At 37.9% G+C, this 23000-nt stretch overlaps 1 protein-coding gene across 3 annotated transcripts in view; it reads right to left on the reverse strand.

The window, feature by feature from the left end:
• The window catches only part of LOC114122420 (dachshund homolog 2), a 118244-nt gene that overhangs the window by 41207 nt on the left and 54037 nt on the right, over positions 1–23000 (reverse strand). For all 3 annotated transcript variants that reach the window (XM_050202084.1, XM_050202083.1, XM_050202085.1), the window contains 3 exons: positions 22533–22681; positions 8957–9179; positions 7912–7962 (listed from right to left, as the gene is read on the reverse strand). In XM_050202084.1, coding sequence (XP_050058041.1) covers positions 7912–7962; positions 8957–9179; positions 22533–22681 — 423 coding nt within the window. The remainder of the gene's footprint in view (positions 1–7911; positions 7963–8956; positions 9180–22532; positions 22682–23000) is intronic.

Here is a 23000-nt window from a genome sequence, read left to right on the forward strand (position 1 = left end):
CGAGCGTTTACAATATACTAACACATAGACCGGAGTGAGTGCCTTGTAATTAGCAGCTGGCGGCGGACAAGGACTAGCCATACACACACACCCACTTTGAAAAAAAATAAAAAAAGGCGTTTCGACTAAATCAAAAACGGTTTTTATACATGCGTATTAACATATATGTATATATAAAATATTGTTCCTCTACAATAGTAACAGCAATAATAACCATAATAAAAACTCGTGACAGTGACATGCGGCACAAGTCGCGCAACGTCGTCGTCGTCGGCTGCTGCTGCTGCTGCTGCACGTAATGCCCGGACAGAGCAGAGATCGGTAGTGGCCGATAGCTTTGTGTGCGCGGCGGCACCCTGCACGCTGCTGCCACTGCTGCCCACGCGCAATCGTATTAAATATTAATAGTAATACTATTATCGTATTCCGAATGGTAATTGATTCGGCGGCGGGCACCACCTGCACACGTCACGACGAGATGTTTTAGTGCGACCGGCCGGCTCTGACTTTCCTCTGCGGGATGGTATAAATCGTCGCGTTAAATGGTGCGCGCGGAATGCGGTACGACCGACACGGACCGCGTATAAAAATGGGAGTTTACCGATTGCGCCAAACTCAACCTTATCGCAAAACGATAATAATATTTCGATTAATAATTTTCAGCGTCGATAGACCAACAAAATTGCGTACGGTAATGGACCGTTACAATTTTGTAGATGTATATAACGATAATAATATGTATAGTACGACTTAAGTACTACACTTCTCGCAACCCCATAAAAGTATGCACTCTTTATACAATCATTTATGTACTAATCAATTTATTATATTGAGTATTATGTCCTGCAACCAACCGATTACGTATAGATAAATAGTTTTTTGTATTTTAAATTAAAGGACCAACGAACGCCGTCGAAAGAGTCGTGAGTGACACAAATGAAACGATTTCTTCTTCCACACATCTGCAACGTCGCAACGCCCGTGATACGATATCATAATCCTCGGGGCTAAACGAGGAAACCTCGTCGCTGCATCCCTGCAGAGGGTCACGCCGCGACGCGATTAACGCGGTCCATTAGATTGAATAATGACGTCCCGTCCGGCAGGCGTATAATCTCGGTCGGAGGCTGCGGAGATTACGCGCTGTCGCGACCGCAAAACCCGCGTATTTGTCCAGACAGGCGACGGCCTTTGGATTTGCGTGATGCACACACACGACGGATGTATATAATAATGTACTATAGGTAAATTCGTTATCGTCGTCTCGTGGAGGAGGTACCAAGACGAAAGTTATTTTTTTCCCGATGTTCGTTGTATATAATATAAAATCTTATCAAAATACGCGGCATTGAAAGAATTTTTTTTTCATTCCTACGGCGAGTTCCATGGTTCGTCCGGTTATGTGTACTGTCGCATGTCGTGTGCAAACATACTATTATAATATTTAAACTCAAAATACCACGTCATTTCAGCGTCGTGGTTTATCATTATTATTATTATTTCTCTTAGTGTTAAATGGCATGTATTATACGACGTTATACGCTGGCGTCAATGATAATTATTAATTAGTTTTCATAGACATTGTTTCAGTACGAAATCGTATTTTAAGTACTTAAAAGGACAGCCGTAATCTGCAAGAGGTCCGAAATAAAACACCATTCTCCACTGCGGGTGTATAAATATAACATATAATATAAATGTACACGTTTGTTGGTAGTATGTGCTTATAAACGCGAGGATAGAAAGACGCCCTACTCGTGATTTACAATACACACATGCAAAAGAGCTACAACTAATTCAAAGGCTTCTCGAAAAAAAGTACGATCGGAATTTATTTCGAACGATAAATTTATACTGAAAACCAATATAAAACCTGTCCACCGGAGATTATGAAACGACATTTTACGTAGTCTTTTGAAATGTTTTGTTTTCAATTTACTTGATTTCAAAGTAAAATTATTATTTAGAATATATTTGTTTTCGAAATGTTTTACTATATAAGGGCTGCGTATATATAAATATGGTAAGATATTTTATTTTTATATTTTACACTTTGACCGTCCTGTCAGTCTTTATAATATAATCGTATTCTTCGTTTATGTATGTGCGTGTGCTTGTATCGGAAAGTTACCAACTGGTAATATATCAACTGGCTATCAAAAGCAGCGTAAAAAGGACATGTCCCCGCGGCAAAAAGTTAGCAAAGTGAATTTATGATTCCGAAAATGTGTCCTGTGGGGGTGGTGTTTTTTCATACACACTCGGCCGATACGGTCGGTGACAAATGAATCCATCTTGTCCGCATTTTCGGGGTCAGGTCGAGAAAAACGAGTTTTCAATTGAAATCCAATATTTTTTCTTCCACCGCTGTCACCCCCGCGACCCAAACTTTGTCTACAGATAAGGGAGAAAACCGATACCACGATGACGGATATTAACTTCAACGCTGCCGTACGTTGTTCGGTTTACTGAAATGCGACAATATGACTTCTTTTTTTTACGTGACGGCCATCATCGAATTCGCAGTAGATAACTGTTAGATAACTGTAGTATAACGACGATGATAGCGCAGAAATAAATCCCCCGTGCGCCACGACTGTATATAATATTATATACATACAATGGTTGAATGGTTATTTATTTTTTAAGAAAACTCCAGCAGAGGAAGAGAACGTCGGTCGGTCATGGCGAAGAGCCGGTCATAATATTATACTACTCAGGATCGTATAAACGACAAAAGAAATTTTGTGCGCGTAATCCCGTGCGCTTTATCTGCAGAGTCGAGATATTATTGTATATTTAATACGAAGAGGATAAGTATTTGTAAAGAATATTATTAATAAAAATACGGATGGAGAGGATTTGTCGGGACATTAATATTTCGATATTGAAATTTTTCTTTATTTTATTACTATACAACTCTCCCCCACCGATCTAACCGTCCGATGCGATGCGATTCTATCCCTGCAGCCGGACTAATGTTGTAGCAGTCAATTGGTGGTCGTCCGCGCGTATTGTAGGTATATCGATTATTTTGTGCGCATAAAATATTATCGTATCGTATAGGTACTGCGTGATGGTGTGAGTGGAGGGTTGCTAGATTTGAACACGACCAACACACATCATGTACTTACGTGTAATTTAATATTATGTAAATACAATTATATATGGAATTATAAATTACTATTGTAATAGTATAAACATATCGCAGTAATATTATTAACATTATCGTATATATATATATAATATTATATATATATTACAATATAGACACGTGTCGATGGTTCCCGGAAGGGATGGCATTTGATCGCGTCCAGAGGTTTTGTAGAAACAATGGACATTCGGACGGACGGACGCGCACACACATGCATAGATATTTATATATAATATTATATATATATATGTTTCATACAAAAGCGGAACAGAAGCGGGTGTAGTGGGGAAACAACGATATTAGATTAAAACACTGGACCGATAATACTCTGCACAGCGGCGGCAGCGGTGGCGGCGGTGGCTATATGATGACGGCCCGTGATGAGCCCGCCACTATATTATTATAATAATAATATGTATAATGTGTGTATATATATATATACAGACTGGTGCTACTGCCGCCACCTCTGTGATATCTAGATTTGTGGGCATTATTGTGTGCGGAGGTTTTGCTAATTATTACGCGCCCGATGTGTGTGTATACTGGACCAGCTTTACCAAAAACGTCTGCGTGTGTGTTACTATTGTTATTGTTATTGTTATTCCTTCGGAACAATGGACCCGAAATCCCAGCCACCCAAAAACAATACGAAAAGCCGCACTACTATATAGTCGTTAATGCCGCGTAATTAACCGCGATATAATCCCATCACCACCACCACTACTGATTAGTATTATTATTATCGTTGCACCTATATAAATATGATATGCGAGTTTACACATCACGCCATCTCTATGGACGCGTATTCTATATGCCGCTGTGTTTGTTTTGATCGACAAAAATATAATATTATAGGCGCACTATGCTATCGCCGTGTGTCTGGGATAACGTATTACGCGTATATATAGCGATGCCGCCGTAAACCGTTAGTCGTATATATTATATATTATTATATCGATTAAACGATATGGCGTTTCGATAACCCATCAAATGTTGGCTGCCGATTTAAATTTTTAATTTACTGAACGCGTCCCTGATAAAAATTACCACCCGTTAAATGCATCAATCAGTATTCCAGATTATTTGGACTTAACGCTACACGAGCGTATTTGTACAATGAGGTATAATTCGAACACAATTTAATAACATAATAGGTATTATTATCATATATCCGGAAAACCGCTGTTTTTTTAATATGTATGGTAGTCAATATTTTTTTTTTAAAAAAAAGCTCGGAGAATAGAAAACAATACGGCAATCCACACGACCAATCAAGACGACTTTAAACCCCGAGATTTAACCAAAATCCATTTATAACACGACGATGAGCTACAATCTATATTATATTATAGCTGCAGTGCACACTGCAACGGTTATCCGCCACAGTGGAGGGGAAACCGGTGCGTCATTTTGCCTTTAAAGCTTATCGTTATTGACAAAGTTTTTTTCTACGCGTAACGATTGCGCTGGGTTTTTTACTCCAGCAGAATGTGCTTTTTTTAACCCACCAGAGTGTTGTTTGTGAGAAATTCGAATAAAAATGTAATTTAATGTTTGACGTTTTAGCGACATTGTTTCCCGGTTCTCCTCGTCCTCCCATCATTCCCAACCCTCGACCGCCGAACACACCTTATACACACAACCGCCGGCGCACGACAACACTATAAAAATTTTGCGTCGTTAGTGTACGTCGTTTACCATCGCTGCCGCCGCCCTCCCACGCGTAAAGAGAAATTGGCGTAATGGAAGTCGCATCTGGCAACCCCTTAAGACACACCGCACACGCATACACACAGAGCAAGAAGCGTCGTCGTGTACATCATAAAGAAATGACTACCACGGCGACGAGGGGTGTGAACGAAAAATAAAAAAATCGTTCGTTCAATTCTCGTATATTATTCGATTCTCGAGACTCTTCTCTCATTATGGTACCGCGCACTATATACGAAGGAGTGGTGGGTGGGCGTGTGAGACGTGAAAGTCGTTTTTCATATATATATTATTATTTTTTTTCCCGTTTTTCTTCTCCGACGTGACTACTCGCCCCGTCCGCGTGACTCGTGATGGAAGATTTTCCGCGTTGTCGTTTTTTATTTGTTTCACGTTTGCCAGCGCGCGCGACGTACTGTTATTAAACGTTTCGAGAATATGTTTCGGCAAGTTATAATACGAACGGGCGCGGACAGCGGCAGATCGAAAACGTCATCCATCAATTCCGCCTCCGCTAAGAACCACCGCTGTGTCGACCGACGGATGGTGGGGAAGTGAAAAACGTGTGCATTACAGCAACACGAGAATGGCGGTGTGTTATTATTATCATTATTATTACTATTTCACTGCGTGTACATTATGTACGTATTAATATGTTATGCAGTTCAAAGAAAATGTTTAAACAAAGACGATATTATACGGTATGAGGTGGTATAATAACAATTATTGCGATAAACGTACTTATATTTTCTCTACGTGGTATGCAAGACCCTATTTATAAATATTATACGCGCGACGGCGCGATGACTATTATAGGTCTTGGCGGCGGCTCATTGGGCGTGTTTAGAGATGCCTTAAAAAAAAAAAAACCCATGGAGAAAACTGAAACGGAAAAAAACAAGAAAAAAAGTTAATAACTTCTTTTGCATAAATATTTAACGTAAAAATGACTGCGGCGTTCATATAATAGGTCTTCCCCATGCCCACGTATAATCTCCGGAGACGTGTAAAACGTTTCTTTTCGCACTCCCCGGACACGAAGACGCATATATACTATACACGTATATACATTAATACGTGTATATATTTTTTATCCACCCTTCGTTATTTCACCATCGTCCCTTATTTATGTGTGTTTGTGTGCGCGTGTGCGCGTGTATGTGTGCGTGTCTGTGTGTGCGTGTGTATCCATTGCGCGCCAAAAGAAAATTGTTATAAATGATACGCGACGACCGGAGGAACTCTGCAGGCTGCTACCGCCACCACCACCGGATATAAATTAGATCAGAGCGGTCCCGGAGATGGGCGCCGCGAACAAAAATAATAACCCAGAAAATATATACGATATTTTATATATATATATATTATATAATGTATATATAAATACGGTACGAGAAAAAATACAAGAAAAGTTTTAGCGCTAAATTCAATTTAAGCACCCGCGCTCGCTCCCAGTCGTCGTTTTCTGCTCTCGGCCTGTGTCTTTGTGTGTACACCCATATAATAACGCGATGAGATATCATATACGTATACCTTTGTGTCGTCGTCACCGCCACCACCGTCGAGTACAAATAACACAACTTTCGTGCGTTTCATTGAAATTTACGACCTCCGTCTTATTACTGCTGCCGACAACACGACTGCCGAGCAGCGTAGACAATGAGAAATTTTCGAGTGCCGCCACCGCATCGCGCGAGGTGCAAACAATAATAACAAATCATTATCATCATTATATTATACGAAATAATATTTATGTCGCATGTCATACGGGTTTGCTCCTGCGTGCCGCGTGGTACTCACAGAGTCACAGATAACCAGCCTACTGAGATATGTACAACAATTATTATTATTATCGTAGGAGACTTCACTCAGCGCTATTGTACCCATCATTCCAAAAAAAAGTAAAAATTTTACGAGCCATTGCCAGTCGGAGATGGTTCGTCGAGTTTATACATTATTATTTTATAATAATAAAGATGACGTTTAAATTGAATGACTTTTTAGTCGTTATTAATTACACATAAAAAACCTAAAGTAATTTTTTTAATTTACCCCTTTCGGGCTTTAGCCAATTATAACTTTTAACTAACCGAGTAAAATTTTTTTGTTTTATAAGGCCACTTAATCGTTTTTTGGAACATATTTGGAACTTCAAAAATCTAAATAATTTAAAGACGTCTATTATCGTGTACAATTTCATTAAATTCCAAATTAATAATATGTTTGATCTAGATTCGTTTGACGTCCCTGACATAGATAATTTTAAAAAAAAAAGTTGTCGGTGTATATTAGCAACGTAAAACGTTTGTAGTTTAAATTACATTAAATCATTTTAAGAGATCTGCTAGTTTTTAAATCGGAATAACCGCGACCGATATAAGTAATAGGCAACGGTGCAGGCGGCGCCGTGTATAATGCGTTATTATTATGATAAAGACAACAGTCGTGTTCGAGTCGTAAATTTCATGTAGCTGAACACATCACCGTTATCATTTCTCTATTTTATGCGCATATGTAGGTAAGCACTGTATTAGTGCAACGTCCTGATGACCCTATACTTGCCTGTATGTTATATTTATATATTATACGTTTGTCCGGCGTACCGATACGATATGGTAATAATATTATTATTACGACGCGGTAAAAGTAAAAAAATTAATAGAAAAATAACAATAATTATCGTCGCTCTCGAGATGATGATATTGCGCCACGCGAGTACAGTATATGTATTATTATTATTATTACTATTATAATAGTGTGTATCATTGGGTCGTATATTATTGAACAGAACATAATTTCCGCCGCCGCCGCCGCCTCCTCCCCCATCGAACGATCGTGTGAGTCGGTTATACAGCAAATATATTACATTATATTATTATATATACATATATGCATATTGCAGAAAACGGTATATACATGTATATTATATACAAGTCGTTATTTTAATAGTGCGACGCGCCGGACGGGAAGGCGTCGTGGATATAAACAATAATGATATTAAATACTGCAGCACGAGCAGTGTGCGATTATTATTATTATTCTCTTACCTTTCTAGTTGTTTCATGAAGCCGGCATACGCTTTTTCCCATATACCCGAACTGTAAAACGAGAAAAAAACATATTAAAAACGTAGTGATAAACAATTAAAAAATAAACCACTGTGTCATTACGTGTATATATTACAATAATTTATTAACTGTATAGGTACTTTACATAATATTTGTTTTGTATATTATTAATTAAACAGTTGACTCTATTATAAACTCAATTTTGCTCTCTGACATTAATCAACAAATGAACAATAAAACGATTATGTAATAATATGTAGTATTATCCTAAATTTAGTTTTTTTTTTTTGAATTGCATTGAAAAATTGATACGAGTTAATTCATTTATTATAAATATATAATATTTTAGAGACGTTAATACATACATATATATATATACATTCGTTTCCGCTGCTCTAAGAAGTGTAATTAATTTTTAATTTAGTTTCCAAGTCTCAAATAGGTATAGGTACTATTATGAAAATATCAATATTAAAGTCGAGTTTGATTTAAAAATGTATTTTACTGGTATATTAATTATTTATAATTATCAAACTTTTTTTAATATACTCGATTTGAATTTTCTTTTCTTTTTATTAATAAATCGTAAAAATAAGATTAATACTTTTTTTGAGAAAATTATAAAATGTGATCTTTTAATAGTAGCAAATTATTTCAAGAAAATGCGTTTTTATTAATGGTTAACCATATAATAACCACGTATTGAAAACTAATCGTGAGCAATAAGTAGCAAGAGTATCGACATAAAACTACAACTGAATTGTTTTATGCACCCGATTTATACATTATGAGTATCTACTCGGTATTAACCTTTACAGTAAGTACAAAGTACAAGATCTCGTCAAACTCGTTTTATACTCATAAAATGAAATAATAGCAATAGCAACATGGGATTGACTTTAAGTGTCATTTTCTTTGCTACATATTAATAAAAATTAAATGAGCAATGGTCACGCGGTTTCCGGTCAATGAAGTTATTTCGGGGGGTTGTTTAGTGGGCGGTGGTCAGGGGTACAACACTCACCTGGCCAATGCTTCCATGGAGAGTCCTTGGCTCTTAAGTAGCTGTGCGTCTGGACGGGGCAACGCGGGGTGCGACAGACCGGCTGGGTTCATGATGGCGTGTGCGGCCGCCGGATGATGGTGGTGGTGGTTGAACTGCTGCATGTACTGCATGTGTCCGAGATGTGTGGGTGGGTGATTGTATCCGTTTGCAAGCAGCGGCGATTTTTCCATGCGTGGCGAATCTGCAAAAGTACATTCATATATTAAAATGTTATTACGCAGTCACGTAGAATACACATAGTAGGTAGATGTAATAAAATATAATAATTGTGTACATTAACTAGAATATGTTATTGCAGCGAGGTCGGTGTATGTGGTGGCCGGAGGGTGATCGGGACTAGAAAACCACCCTTGAACTTATTTTGTGAACGGTTTATAATATAACAATGGTGTTACTAAGACTCGAGATTTTCAAGTAGAAAAACTGAGAACAATATACAAAAATGAGATTCCATATGGACAGCCCCTCACAAGTTCCTAATAGGTACGTTGTTTGACTCCATATCCTGAACGAGTAGAGAGAGAACTATCAGTAATATAGTGAACTAGTAATAATAATACAAGTAAAATATTATGTATTTATGTCAATATTTCAATATATTCATAATAGTTATCGGTCCAAAAACACGGAATCTGCAGGTTCACCCGAGTGTTGTAACTTATTAAGTTGAAACACGCTTCGTGACCACGCGGTCAAAAAACGTTCAGAACAAAACACAACAAAAATATTGTATATAGGTACACATATATAATTATTGAAACGGACTTACTGGTCGCCACTTATAATTATTAATGGACATTCCTAATGGCATTCGGTCAGAGTACCTATGCATACAGAACTCGTTACGTATAGTCTCTGCGGCGTGTGTGAGTGTGTGACTGATGGGTTTTGTCTTTACGGACCGACGTATAGAATATATAAGATACGCACGCGCTAGTACCCGAAATATATAATAATAATAAATAAACAACTGGCAAACGGTAATAATGATTATTGGTCTCGCAATGTGTACCTATATAATAATAATAATAATAATATTTTGTTATAGATGTTGATTGGCCTTTCTCAGCGGGGTCCCTCGTCGGCCGGCTCTCTCTTAATAATATACACACACACGCACACATTCAATTACCCGCAGGACTTTGACTAATAAGACTCGGCTTTTCGCCGAAGCTACTTGAACGACGACGACGACGCCGACACACGACGATTGCGCGCGTGATTTATACGCTCGCGCCGGCGACTGTTTCTCGTCGACATAATAACCGCCGCTATTTGTCATATATCATTATTACTATTACCGTTCTGCTTTGTATATATTTACAAATCTTGTTTGTACACGCGCGTGTCGATCGTCTACTGCAGTTTATTTTAATGTACTTATATATTATATATACACATATTATATTATGTATACAGATGTACGGTAGGTACAGTCTGTAGTAGTGTATCTCTAAACATGCATATAACAATATATATAGTTGCAGTGCACCGCACCCGCTGCAGTTAATCGCTTTCACCGATGAGAATATTATTGTTATTATTATTACGTAACGACATGTTCACGCGCCAGTCAGTATTTACCCGGTTACCCTTTTGTATGGTACACTATAACCACGCGATCGTCTGCCACGCAAATAATTTAATGTACAGTATTATAATATCGTTGTAGTTTCGTCAGTGACAGAATTTAAAAATAAACCATACTATGTGATATTTTTTATTATAAAACGTACGCGTGACTACTACTGATACTATGGTCTTATACAATATCATAATATAGTGTATATAGTGTGGACGACGGATAACTGATACAAGAAATTTAACTTTGCACTATATATACTTTAATGTACATTAAAGTCCTTCGTGGATCAATGCGTCTTAGTTATTATATTCTCGATTCACAATCATGAAGTCGCAAAACTTTTAAAATGCTTTTACGGCTGGTAAAATCCTGTATAAAATAAAATATTCATTTAATTTCTTACCTTATATAGAAGTTATAGGCACTTTTTCCATTTAATTTTATTATTAAATCTCACTTCCGATACCGGAAAATGTTAATTCGATTTGAGTTATAGTCCTGCTTAATGCTTATATATATACACGTGTGTACGTTAAAAAAAATTAATAAACGAGTCCCTCGGTGTGTTTGTTATCGTATAAAGACAACATGTAAATTGGATAACGCTATTTTCCATTAAAAAGTGTTTTCGTTTCGGAACAATTTCCATTAATAAAACGGTAAATGTACCAAATACCTATATATATAAAAAAGGAAGAAAATGAGTCGTTGAAAATGCAGATGCTACGCATTTTGCTTGTGCATGTATAATCTACCGCTCACCGTTGTAACACGAAATAGGAATATATAATGTAATAATTGATTATCGTAAAAACAAACGACAGATTATACACGACGTATAATTTATCAAAAGCTCGAGATACAGAGAGAGAGAGAGAGGAGAGAGAGAGAGAGAGAGAGAGGGGGGGGAACCAGTGTATGCTATTTTTGGACAAAGTTTGGCGAAGAGATGGATGAATGATACGGTGGTGAATGGTTGGGAGGAAAAGGGCGTATAAAGTATGTATATGTATAATGTTTATGATTATATATATATATATCGGTGTCAGTGGGTGGTATACGGAAACTCGGGTCACGGTGGCTATTTGAAGTGTGAAAACCTTTTCGGACGGTAATTATAATTCGGTGGCGACGGTACAGTACTGACGACGTAGAGATGGAGGCAAAAAAAAGAAAACAAAAAAGACCTTAGGTTTAAATTAGCCGTTTTGGGTGCCGGTGCTAATGATAAAGCACGGGGGTGGCAACAGCGTAAAGCGGCCATACCCGGGTGCAATCCATCATCATCGCCGGAGTCGTCGTCGTAGTCACAGTCTTCGCCACCGCCAAAGGGGGAGGTAGTGACCCGCGGGGACGGGATGGAAATTAAGACCGGGCGAGTGTGCGCGTGCGAGTGTGTGTTTGTTTGTCTTGGAACCGAAAAGAAACAATATATGCTAAAATTAAAATCCTTCCCGCCGTTTCGGAATATATATAACAATAAAAAAATATAACCACGTACACAATATACGTATGCAGGGACCGACATGTACGCACGCGCGTGTGTGTGTGTGTGCGTGTGCACTGCTGACAGTCGAAGAGAGTGAGAGAACGGACTCGCGCACGCGGGATGATTGATTACACTCTATATAGCTCTGTGCTTGTATATAACCGTTTCTTGGCTTTAAGTGACGGTGGCAGTACTGCAGGGATCCCTTTATGCACACACACACACATATATATATATATACTCGTACGATATATATTGTATAATATATTATGTATACATTTCGACTCGTTTAAATTGAAATTAATTTGCACTCTCTTTTTCTGCACACCACGCCGCCGTAGCAGCAGCCACCGTCGAATATTAGCATACGATATATACCGTCGGGAGAGAAAAAAATCGTCCCGAGGTCAGGGGAAGTTTATATTTTTTTTTACCTCCCCACTCTATCACCACGTCACCGTTACGCGGTTATGGGCCAGGAAGACGACGACGACTGACAGTGAATCATGACTCGCCGATGAGTAGCATCTGCGATTGAAACGTAAAAACGAAGGTTCAATTTCACAGATGAAAGCTCCGCGTCTTTTTATGCACGGGTAAACGATGATTTATACACGAGCCCGTCTCGTCTGAAAGGGTTTCTGTGGTTTTTATATTTTATTTATTATTATGAATTTTTTCACGAAATCGCTACAAAATACCTATATTATTATACGCTCCTGCGAGTCACACAAAAACGTAAGTTGCAGTGACGATAATAAATTTCAAAACATTTTTTTATCAAGCACGATACGTATTATAGGTACTGTTTTTTAGCATACAAAACGTCCATTCTCGTCATATTATAAACTTACAACTAAACAGTCATCACCGAGAGTGTATACCTATAATATACCGAACATTAAAATAAAATTACATATACCTATAATAAGTATATATATGTAATTTTCTCGACACTAGTGAAATATTATTTATTGTAATAAACGGTAAACCGTTATTATAACTTATAAGTATGAGCTCTCCATCTTACGGCCACCTGCCTGACGTACCTAAAGGTATATACTTGTTATATGGTACTTCGAGCATCGTGTATTAATAGATAGGTACTCGTGTATATAATACATGAACTGTTATAGTAATGTTAGTACCAATCCCTTATAATCCGCGGACAAACGATCTACCGACTATTTACTGCACTACAGAGATCCACTATATTCCTCACACCCGCGGTGTATTGTATGTACTTATAACAGTGCTCGTTATACACGCCGAGTAAATACGCGTATATATCATAAACAGAATGTCTTCGGTCCATAGTTTCTGCTCGAAATCACACAAACATATATAATATATCTGTGTAAAATATATATGTTATATAATGTATGTATTATTACTACGTCTATACGCCACGATGAAACTATAATCCAGCAACAGTGTATAATGTATAACAATAATATATATAGAGATCGACCCGACATTCAAACACAAACGATGTAAACTGAGCGAATCCCACTGGGAAAAAGATCTGTACGGATTTTTATTTTTATTTTTTTTTTTAGTTGTTATATTTTATTGTCTTTGGCGATTGCCCGTAAAAAATTTTCGAAGTTTCGCACGGTCGTCGTCGACTCTTCACACCGCAGCCGTGCGCGTGTCGCATCGATCAAATGCATAATTAAAAAAACGAGTCACATCAAAAGACCAAATACACACCGCGTCACTTCCGAAACGAACCGTTCGATCATTTCGAATTTCACGGAGAGGTTCGCGCCGCCTCGAGAGGCAGAAGGGGCATTTTTGACAAATGCGGTCCGGGGATTAAGCATAAAATATTCAACGGCACGGACGATGACGACGACACGCCGCCACCTAACAACGAAACCATATAATATGCATATATACATATATACCGACGTAGCGCGTTTTCCGGAACCGCTGTTGTATATTGTAACAGCGGCAGCAAGAAAAGCCCTGTGTGCAATAATAATAATAATCACGATAATAATAAAGTAATAGTAATAAACGTTACGAGGATGGTCGGAGGAGACCGCAGCCTCATCTGCAGGGTCGCGGGGTACATGCGGTGGTGAGGAGCTGTTTATCGCTTGGTCGTCATCTCCACGTGATGATGGATGACGGATTTTCTGCGCATAAAATAAATATACCGTGGCGTCGAAGATCGCACGCGGCGGTGTTTGATCATCGTCCAGTGGTTTGCCGGGACACGTCGTGTATATAAACTCTGCGAGATATTCTCGACGAGTTTTCATCGTTTTTACTAGAAGTATATTTTAGTATTTGTGTTACCGCGACATTGCACGCGGTGTCCTGCAGGAATGCCTGGTCGCACCAAACGGTGCTAAAAGCTGTGGCAGACCACACTACAGGCTAAATTGTTATAGTGGTTTTGTCAGAATTCAGAGAAAATGCACTACGTTGTTTAGTCGATTCGGTCAAAACGATCTAATTTTGGTTCTAACTCTCTACCCACCCCGCCCTTACAATAATATCGGGGATATAACTATATTTTGATCGAATTCTCACTGATATAATTTTATATTTTGCATAAACAGTACACATCATAATACTTCAGATGAATATATTCTATTCGGTGTCGATGGCGAGCCATAGCAAGTCGCGAGTGATGGCCACAAACTGACGGAAAGAAAAAAGAGAGTAAATACGAGAGCGTGCGTGGTGTATAAATCATCATCGTAAGTTTCTATAATTAAATATTTATTTAAGTCACCGCAACAATGCGGCGTACTCACAAAAAACAAAAGGAGATAGCAATCGCTATAAAACGGTTACTTTATCATAATATGGATATATATTATATATACAATCACGTGGCGATGGCGGCACTTGTCTTCTTTCTTTCTGTGCACACATAGGTACTGTATTATATTATATTCATATTCGACCGCCGAAGATTAACAGCGAGCGTGCCGCACACGTGAAAGGCCCCCCCCGAGACGCGCACAATGAGCAGCTTCGGGGACCACCGCGGCGGGTTCGGGTTTTTTCTGATCGGAACCCCGTGGAAATATACCACCGCGGTCGCGGTCGTCGGCGGGTGGATTACACACACAAGACAACAACAATAATAATAATATCATTAATTGAACAAACATAATATCAGTTTCATTATTATTATTATCATCATTTCTTCGTGTGTATGTATATTGTATACACACACACACACACTGGTAGACCACCTCGCCGGGCTGTCTGACGAGTAATATACATAATGTGTTATATACATATAATAATAATATGTGCTTTATACCGACGGCGATATTATGACGAATCGAACCGTGTTGATGACACGCGGAGTCGAGCAATCAAATTACTGCGTTAGATGATGTGCCGACGACGGATGTAGCGATTTTAAACGGTCGGTTACGTTTAAATCGAATTTTTAATAATATTATAATTACACACGATCGAGGTGTGTAATTGGAGCTAACCGAATAAACAGGTTATAAATATACACTGCAGATCGACGGGCGTAGACGTGATATATGATGTTTGAGGAAAAATAATTTTCGATTACTACCTTTCGGATCGCATATGAAATATATTTTAATTGATGTTGATTGCGTGCAATATAGCGCGAGGATTCTCCGATTTAAAACACATCGTAGTGTGCTCATATAATTTCGAAATCACTTGACGGCCTCGTCCGGACGACTTTATTATATTATATTATTATTTGTGCGTGTGTGTGTGTGTGTGTGTACATAATATTATATATTATATATACACATCATATATTCGTCGTGTACAATACATGATATGTCGGCGGCGAAAGGAGGAAATAAAACATATTAATTTATGCTAAAAATCGGTGCCTGGATTAAATGTGTTATCGGGACTGACCGACCGTAAATATGACGGAGGAACTGGGTTACCGCGGTAATCATAACGCAGTAACTTATTCAGCTGTCTATATTGTAGTCCGACCAACTGCATGAACGAGTGTTGGTACGTATGTGTGTGTTACAAGTTAGGCCCGGTGGTTCTGTTGCCGGACAGCAGGCTCACAGAGTGGGAAATGAAGACGTTCGAGGTGCGTGCGTACCGTGTAATTATCAACAATTATAACAGCCCGCAGGGCGGAGATATCTAGCATTGCGAAAGAAGACATTTATGACGTGGGTCGTATAAATAGTATGCGTTTTCCGTTTCATTGTCCGCCGCCATGACTTATGTGTCATACCCATTCTTTACGAACGTAAATTATGCGTTTCGTGTAGTAACTTACTAGTAATACATATATTATAAATGATGTATATCAGTGGTACGCGGCAAACGAAGAAAAAAAGTATGTAATAATAATAATAATAAATATAAATAATTGTATATAATGTGTACCTACGATATTAATACGAGCGTCAATGATAAAATTAATCGAGAAGACCGTAATAGTATACAAATATTATTGTTGAGATCTTGGAGTGCTATACAACGTAATATGTAACTGTATACATATCACGTACACGTCACGAACAATTCGGTAGTCAGAACTTCGGAAGACAAATATATATATATTGGTAGAAGAAAGGGTTCGATGCGTTTTGAACATGATTAATCTATATTAAGAAGATTGAACCACAATAAAAACAACATTTGGAAAAAGATGGTTGTCATTTTTTAGTCTCTAAACACCAAAAATAAAACGAGAATTTGGACACAAAACCATACTATGCCTATGTCCTATATACTATATATTATTCTACTTGCATTTTTAGAAAAAAAATCGTTTATTTCTATACATAACATACATGTATATATATTTAAACTTAATCAGAAGAGGATTTTCATTTCCGTCGCGGAAAACGGTATTGGTGCAAAGGGCTCCTGCGGCTTAGCCGATTACGGGAGCGTAACCCACGGGCAGGCAGAACGACGGCCGAATACGTGCTCTATCTCGCCTGAAATCCCAGCGCATGTTTAACTATTTAACACGTTGACCGGTAAAACGATGGCAATTCATTATTCACGCACGTCCTCTAGAATTCGTCCGTCGCGGGGTTGTAATGGGTGAGAGAGAGATAACTGGTACCACCGCGTACGTTTTCCGGTCGGATATCAACCCCCACGGACGCGCATATTATTATTACCATTATAATTATTATTATTATCATTATTATTTTTATATACTGTCTCCCGGTCCCAATGCGATAACGCACGCTATAAGTGGTTTTACAACGACGGCCGACGCGAGATGACCGTCGCATTGTTCGTCTCATATATAGCTATATGTAGCATAAGCTGACAGCATACGAGACTTAACGAAACGCCTTTCATTACACTGCATAAGTTTCAAAGCATCACAAAATATGTGAATTTTCGGAAAATTCTAATCTCTGAAATGTATTTTCATTTCAGGTGTGCTTTTACACTAAAATTATATCATATATACTCGTAAGAAGAATCGTATTTCACGATTACGGATTGAAAATATTTATATATGTATAAAGTAATGTGTATGCAGTGCCATGAATGGTAGTCGTATATTAATATATTAAGTATATATATGTATGGTGGTCACTGGGTGCGCGGCAATGCATACCAACCAGACGGAGAATTATGTATATATTATAGCAACGATATTGCATGTTTAAATGGTTTAACTAACGGTCGTTAACTTCATTCTTATACCCGGGCAGCCGGTTTGATTTTAAAAATTAAATGTTTTCGGTTCATTTCTAAATTATAATAATATATATTTATTGTAGTATCACGATTGACGACCATATTGAATATATAATATACGGAAATCACGTAAAATCGATTATTCCCAAATCCATTACACCGTATACTTATAATATAGCTGTAACGTATTATTTTTATCAGTTCCATCTAATCCAATGGTCTTGCTTGTCGGCGGAATATAATATTTAGATTCAATTATAATATCGCACCATAACGAATAAAATGTACAGCGAAATATGATTGAAATAATACGTGGATAGAATAGCATGGTGACCCTTCTACAGTGGACAAAAAAGGGGGTGGTTTGAGATTTTAGCGAAAGACAATATTTCATGTTTATACCGTTAATAACAATCGGTCGCAAAGCTCTTGCGCAGTGTACGTGTATGTGTATAGTTTCAATATCTACCTACTCACGCACACATACACACACATATATAGGTACACATCATAACATGTACTTACGGTAGTCGGCGACACAACGTTTTCGACTGTTGCGTGACCATTGTGCGAAACACGCGAATATTAATACAAACTCTATGCCGCCGCCGCCACCGTTTCAATACGTTACATATAATAAACGTGTATATATATAGATATATATAGGTGTACCTTGTACTGTGAGCACATTCACACAACCGGGCACACACGCACACACGCAGAATTCACACTCACGCACAAGCGGGTGTAGTGAAAAGAATCTCTGGTTCAATTATATCCCGTGGGGTGGGGTTAGCGAAGTTTGTGCCTTCTCCTCCTCACCATTCGAGTAGTATATAGGTACTAACCACGGTACGCATGTAGATATAATATGATTATATTGTATTTTATAATATATGTTTACAGTTTATCGAACAAACAAAATAAATATACTCGATGGCCAACACGCACATCTATACGCCGCGTGTCTGGTTTGCGAAAATCCGCGACGTGAACGGCTGACTAAGTATATTATTGTACGCGCGTACAGCACTATATTATAGTTGGAAAAAAATATAAGACATATAAAAACCACCTCAAATAAAAACGGTTAACTTGATAATTACGGTTTTTAATTTTTTATTTTTCGACGACGCCCATATGTCGTTTGTGCATATATTATTAATTTGTAATATTATTATATTATTTTGCGTGTATTCATTAATTTCCAGACGAATAAGACATTTCGTAAATACGTTTTGAACTTTGAACTTCGGGCGGGCTGGAGCGCGCGCGTTCGCCCAGAGGCCCGTGTGAAAAGGAGGAAACAAAAAAACGGCAACCAAGCGAGGCGACGGCGTGTTTTCATAAACGAATAAACGATTGTGTCGATTCACCACCGGGTGACGTCGCCGTCGATGACGACCGGCTATTACGGTTTATTAGAAAAATAAAAATAAATAATAAAAAATGAGTCGTCGTCGCGGCGGACCCTTCCGGACCAATTAAAAGTGAAAAAAAAATAAAGTCGGCAACAAAAGCCGGCCGTGTCGTCGCCCCCGCGATCGTCGTCCCGCAGGTGAAAACACTCGTCGATTTAACCCTTTTTTCACGTCGCCAATGTAAATAAAGTACGACGTTCGAAACAACGAACACACAAAACGTGTGCGCGCGCGCGTCTACCTGAAAAGGCTTTTCAAAGAAAAACACACACGCGGGCTACCTACCATATAATTTCTTATATTTTTTGTTTTTTATTTTTCTGTTCCATACATATTAGACAATAAACGTACACGCATAACACACGTCGCGGTGGGAACCGAACGGGTTTAATTGCACACACACACACACACTATCGCGTTAATAACATTCGAATTAAAAATATATTACACAATACAATATATAGGTGGCCGTGCTGGTTTATAGTAAGTTTATATACATAATACGACCGCTGCAGCGGTTGTTTACACACGCGCGCGTGAGCGGAGGTCTTGAAGAGCTCGCCGGACGTCCCGCGGTATACCTCTACCTTCTGCGCCGCAGGAGTGGGTTCCGATGGCCGTGGCTAGGGGATATTATTGTATTATTGTACAATCGATACGGTTTGTTTAAATTAAAAATAATAATAATAATATATAACAACTATCGTAATGAGGGGAAATGAGGGGAATGTGTCATTCGGGGGTTATAACATATATATAATACGTATTAACTGAGAGAGAAAGAAATAGAGAGACTATATTATAGAGTATATAAACATACGTGTGTGTCCAATTAACGATAACGAGCGAGAAGAACAACAAACGTTCGCATTGTCCGAACGGGACTACTGGCGCGCGTATACTTATGACTATCGGTGTGTGGACCACGTGGGGGAGGGGCACTCTGTTGGCTACTGTAAATGCGCGTGCATGTGTACACACATAATAATAATATATATATATACTACCACTGCACCGCTACACGCAGTGCTTTGTCAATTGAACCGTAATATAATGGAATTAAACAATAATATTAATAAAAAAAAATAACCGTGCGGAATAAAAAACAACGCGACTGAATATTATTATATTATTCGGGTGACAGGAAACGCACTGTTGATACATTTTAAGTGCGTCTATCCTGTGTGTGTGAGAAAAAGGTCCCACTTTTGTTTTCTGTTTTCATTTTACGCGCAACTCGTACGGCGTACACACGAGTACCGATATAAACTTATCATAACAATACTTTGTATAATATATATACACATATATATTGTTATAAATAATATAATATTGTTAATTATTGTTGCTCGACGCGTTATTATAATATTATTATGGTATAGTCGTCATCGCTGATGGAAACGGCTCGACGGTGACAGGAAGCCGTCGTATGTACTCGGAATGGGTACTTGTAAATATTACTCAACGGCTAACGGCAGATAATTTTCAAAGGGGTGGCAATTTTAATTTTTACTTTAACGCGCTTTTTTAAAACTTTTCGCGGAAATCCGATGCTCAAAAGACAGTGTCCGATGTCTTTAGGCGCGCTGCACCGGTGACGGCCGCGGAACACAACGCTAATACGGTAGCGCGGTGACAACGGTAGTGACGGCGGTGACGGCAACCGTGCTTAACGAACCGTACACCGTTCTTAACGAAAGGAAAAAAACTCTTAATTACATAACACCGAGAAAAATGTCGTGTTATTTTTTTTTTCATTCACTCGTTTTAAATTAAATTTGACGCTCCTCTCGCAAAACTATTGAAGAAGAGATCAAGGGTGTGAAACCGACGGACGCGTGCGCGCACGCACTGTAGCAAACGCTGGCTTTTAATCAGCGTGATTATAAATATTATAATATGCATAAAACAAAACTGGAAAAAAAATACTGGTTATATCGGGGAGCGCGAGGGAAAAATAAGTATCGTCGGTGAAAGAAAAAAAAACAAAATAATACACGGGGCTACAACGCAATGTTACAAACTAAATACGAGCATAATGGGCATGCACGGGAGTGTTCTCCTTTTGTCGGATGATTGATCGCCGAACAGCTGCGGCCGAATAAAAATATTGTAACGATATCTATACAATATAATATATTTCATATTCTAAAGACGAGGGAAACGGATGAGAACAACGATCGTATAAGGTACGTTTTATAGCATACTGAGAAACAGACGATAATGCCCACTTTTAGACGGTAAACAATATTATTATTATTCGAATGCAAGAGCCACAGCAAAGACCAATGGTGCAGTAATTCGGTTATTATTGATAATTTTTTCTATTTTTTTTTTTTACATATTATACGAAATCGAATAAGTTTTCGGAAAGAAACTCTACATAGTTAAGATCAAATTGTATATTTTCTTTTAATTCAATAATTGTACTTATCTCTAATAATAAGTATATTATATGTATACTTATAAATTTGAACAAAAAATCTTAGTAATCTCACTGGATTGCGGTCATCAATCGGCGACAGGCAATGGTTGAGATATGTCACATTTTTATTAGTAAAAAAAAAAGCAGAAATGTTTATATTATGTTTTTGACATTTTAATTTATATAAGTATTCTATTTGTGTGTTTATAATAGGCATTGCAGCATCAGATTTGATAATGTTATAATCGTTCGTTGGTCATTAAACTTAAAAAATTAAGTATAAAGCGGTCAACAGTCTACTGACCGACAATTGTACGATTAGGATGGAATGAATTATTGTTCGAAAAATAAAAGAAGAAAAAAACTGTAACGGCAATTACCATACGCGTATTACAAGTCTTTGCTAATTAGTCATAACTCATAATAAATAAAAACGTATTTGCCGCACGCTCATTAATTTAATATACACAACACCATATCAACGTATATCCGCTACTCACACACACACCATGATATTAAATACTATGTACTGACTAAAAAGTTATAATAATATACTAATCACTCGTATTCGAATACGTTGATTAAATGATTTTCTACTGTGGTACGTCTGAATGTATATACTTAAAATTATCGATTGAACACTGTTATTAAATTAATATATTATAAATAGAAAACGAATCGTACATAGGTACGTGCATTATACGCTTACGTCGTTCGTCATTACAAGCCGTTCGACTACAAATGCAATCGTGATACGAACGGTAAAAATCACGTTAATTTTAACATAATTTAACATAATTAAGAATTTAAAAAAAACAGTTGTTGAACGGTTTTTAAAACCGCGTTTGCGACCTCTGACCCATGTCTCAACGAGCGTGCGTTACCGCAAACGTGTTTTTATTTTACGCCTAACCTGACTATTTGATTATTACTGTGAAATATTATATTATTACCTTGTAAATGTCCGTTTTCGTAAACTCCGGCAACGTAGTCTCCGTTTTCGAGACGGTGTTTCTTCAACTGATGACTCAAGTGCGAGGCCGATGCAGCCAGAGACAGGCCCACAGATGACGCTCTCTTAGGCGGTCTTCCGGGCCGAGAACTGTGAACAGAGGAAAAAACAAACAAATAAGAAACGATTTTTAATAACATTGAAGCAAAAGTAAAATGGAAAGCAATCTTCAAAAACCAATAGTAACTATATAGGTATTGTAATTCGCATATTGTGTATATTATTTTAATGTATAAGATCGTACGAGTGAAAGAATAACGCGCAATTCTTCGTTGGACTAATATTGTGCGCGCGTGCTGTGTGGAAATTGCATTTTTGTTTAAACACGGCAGAAACGTAAAAAAGTTGCTCAAAAAAAAAAAGCGCTGTTTGTATTTACATACACACACATATAAGCATTGTACACGTA

This window comes from Aphis gossypii, chromosome 2, assembly GCF_020184175.1.
Source record: "Aphis gossypii isolate Hap1 chromosome 2, ASM2018417v2, whole genome shotgun sequence".
NCBI classification, from domain to species: Eukaryota; Metazoa; Arthropoda; class Insecta; order Hemiptera; family Aphididae; genus Aphis; species Aphis gossypii.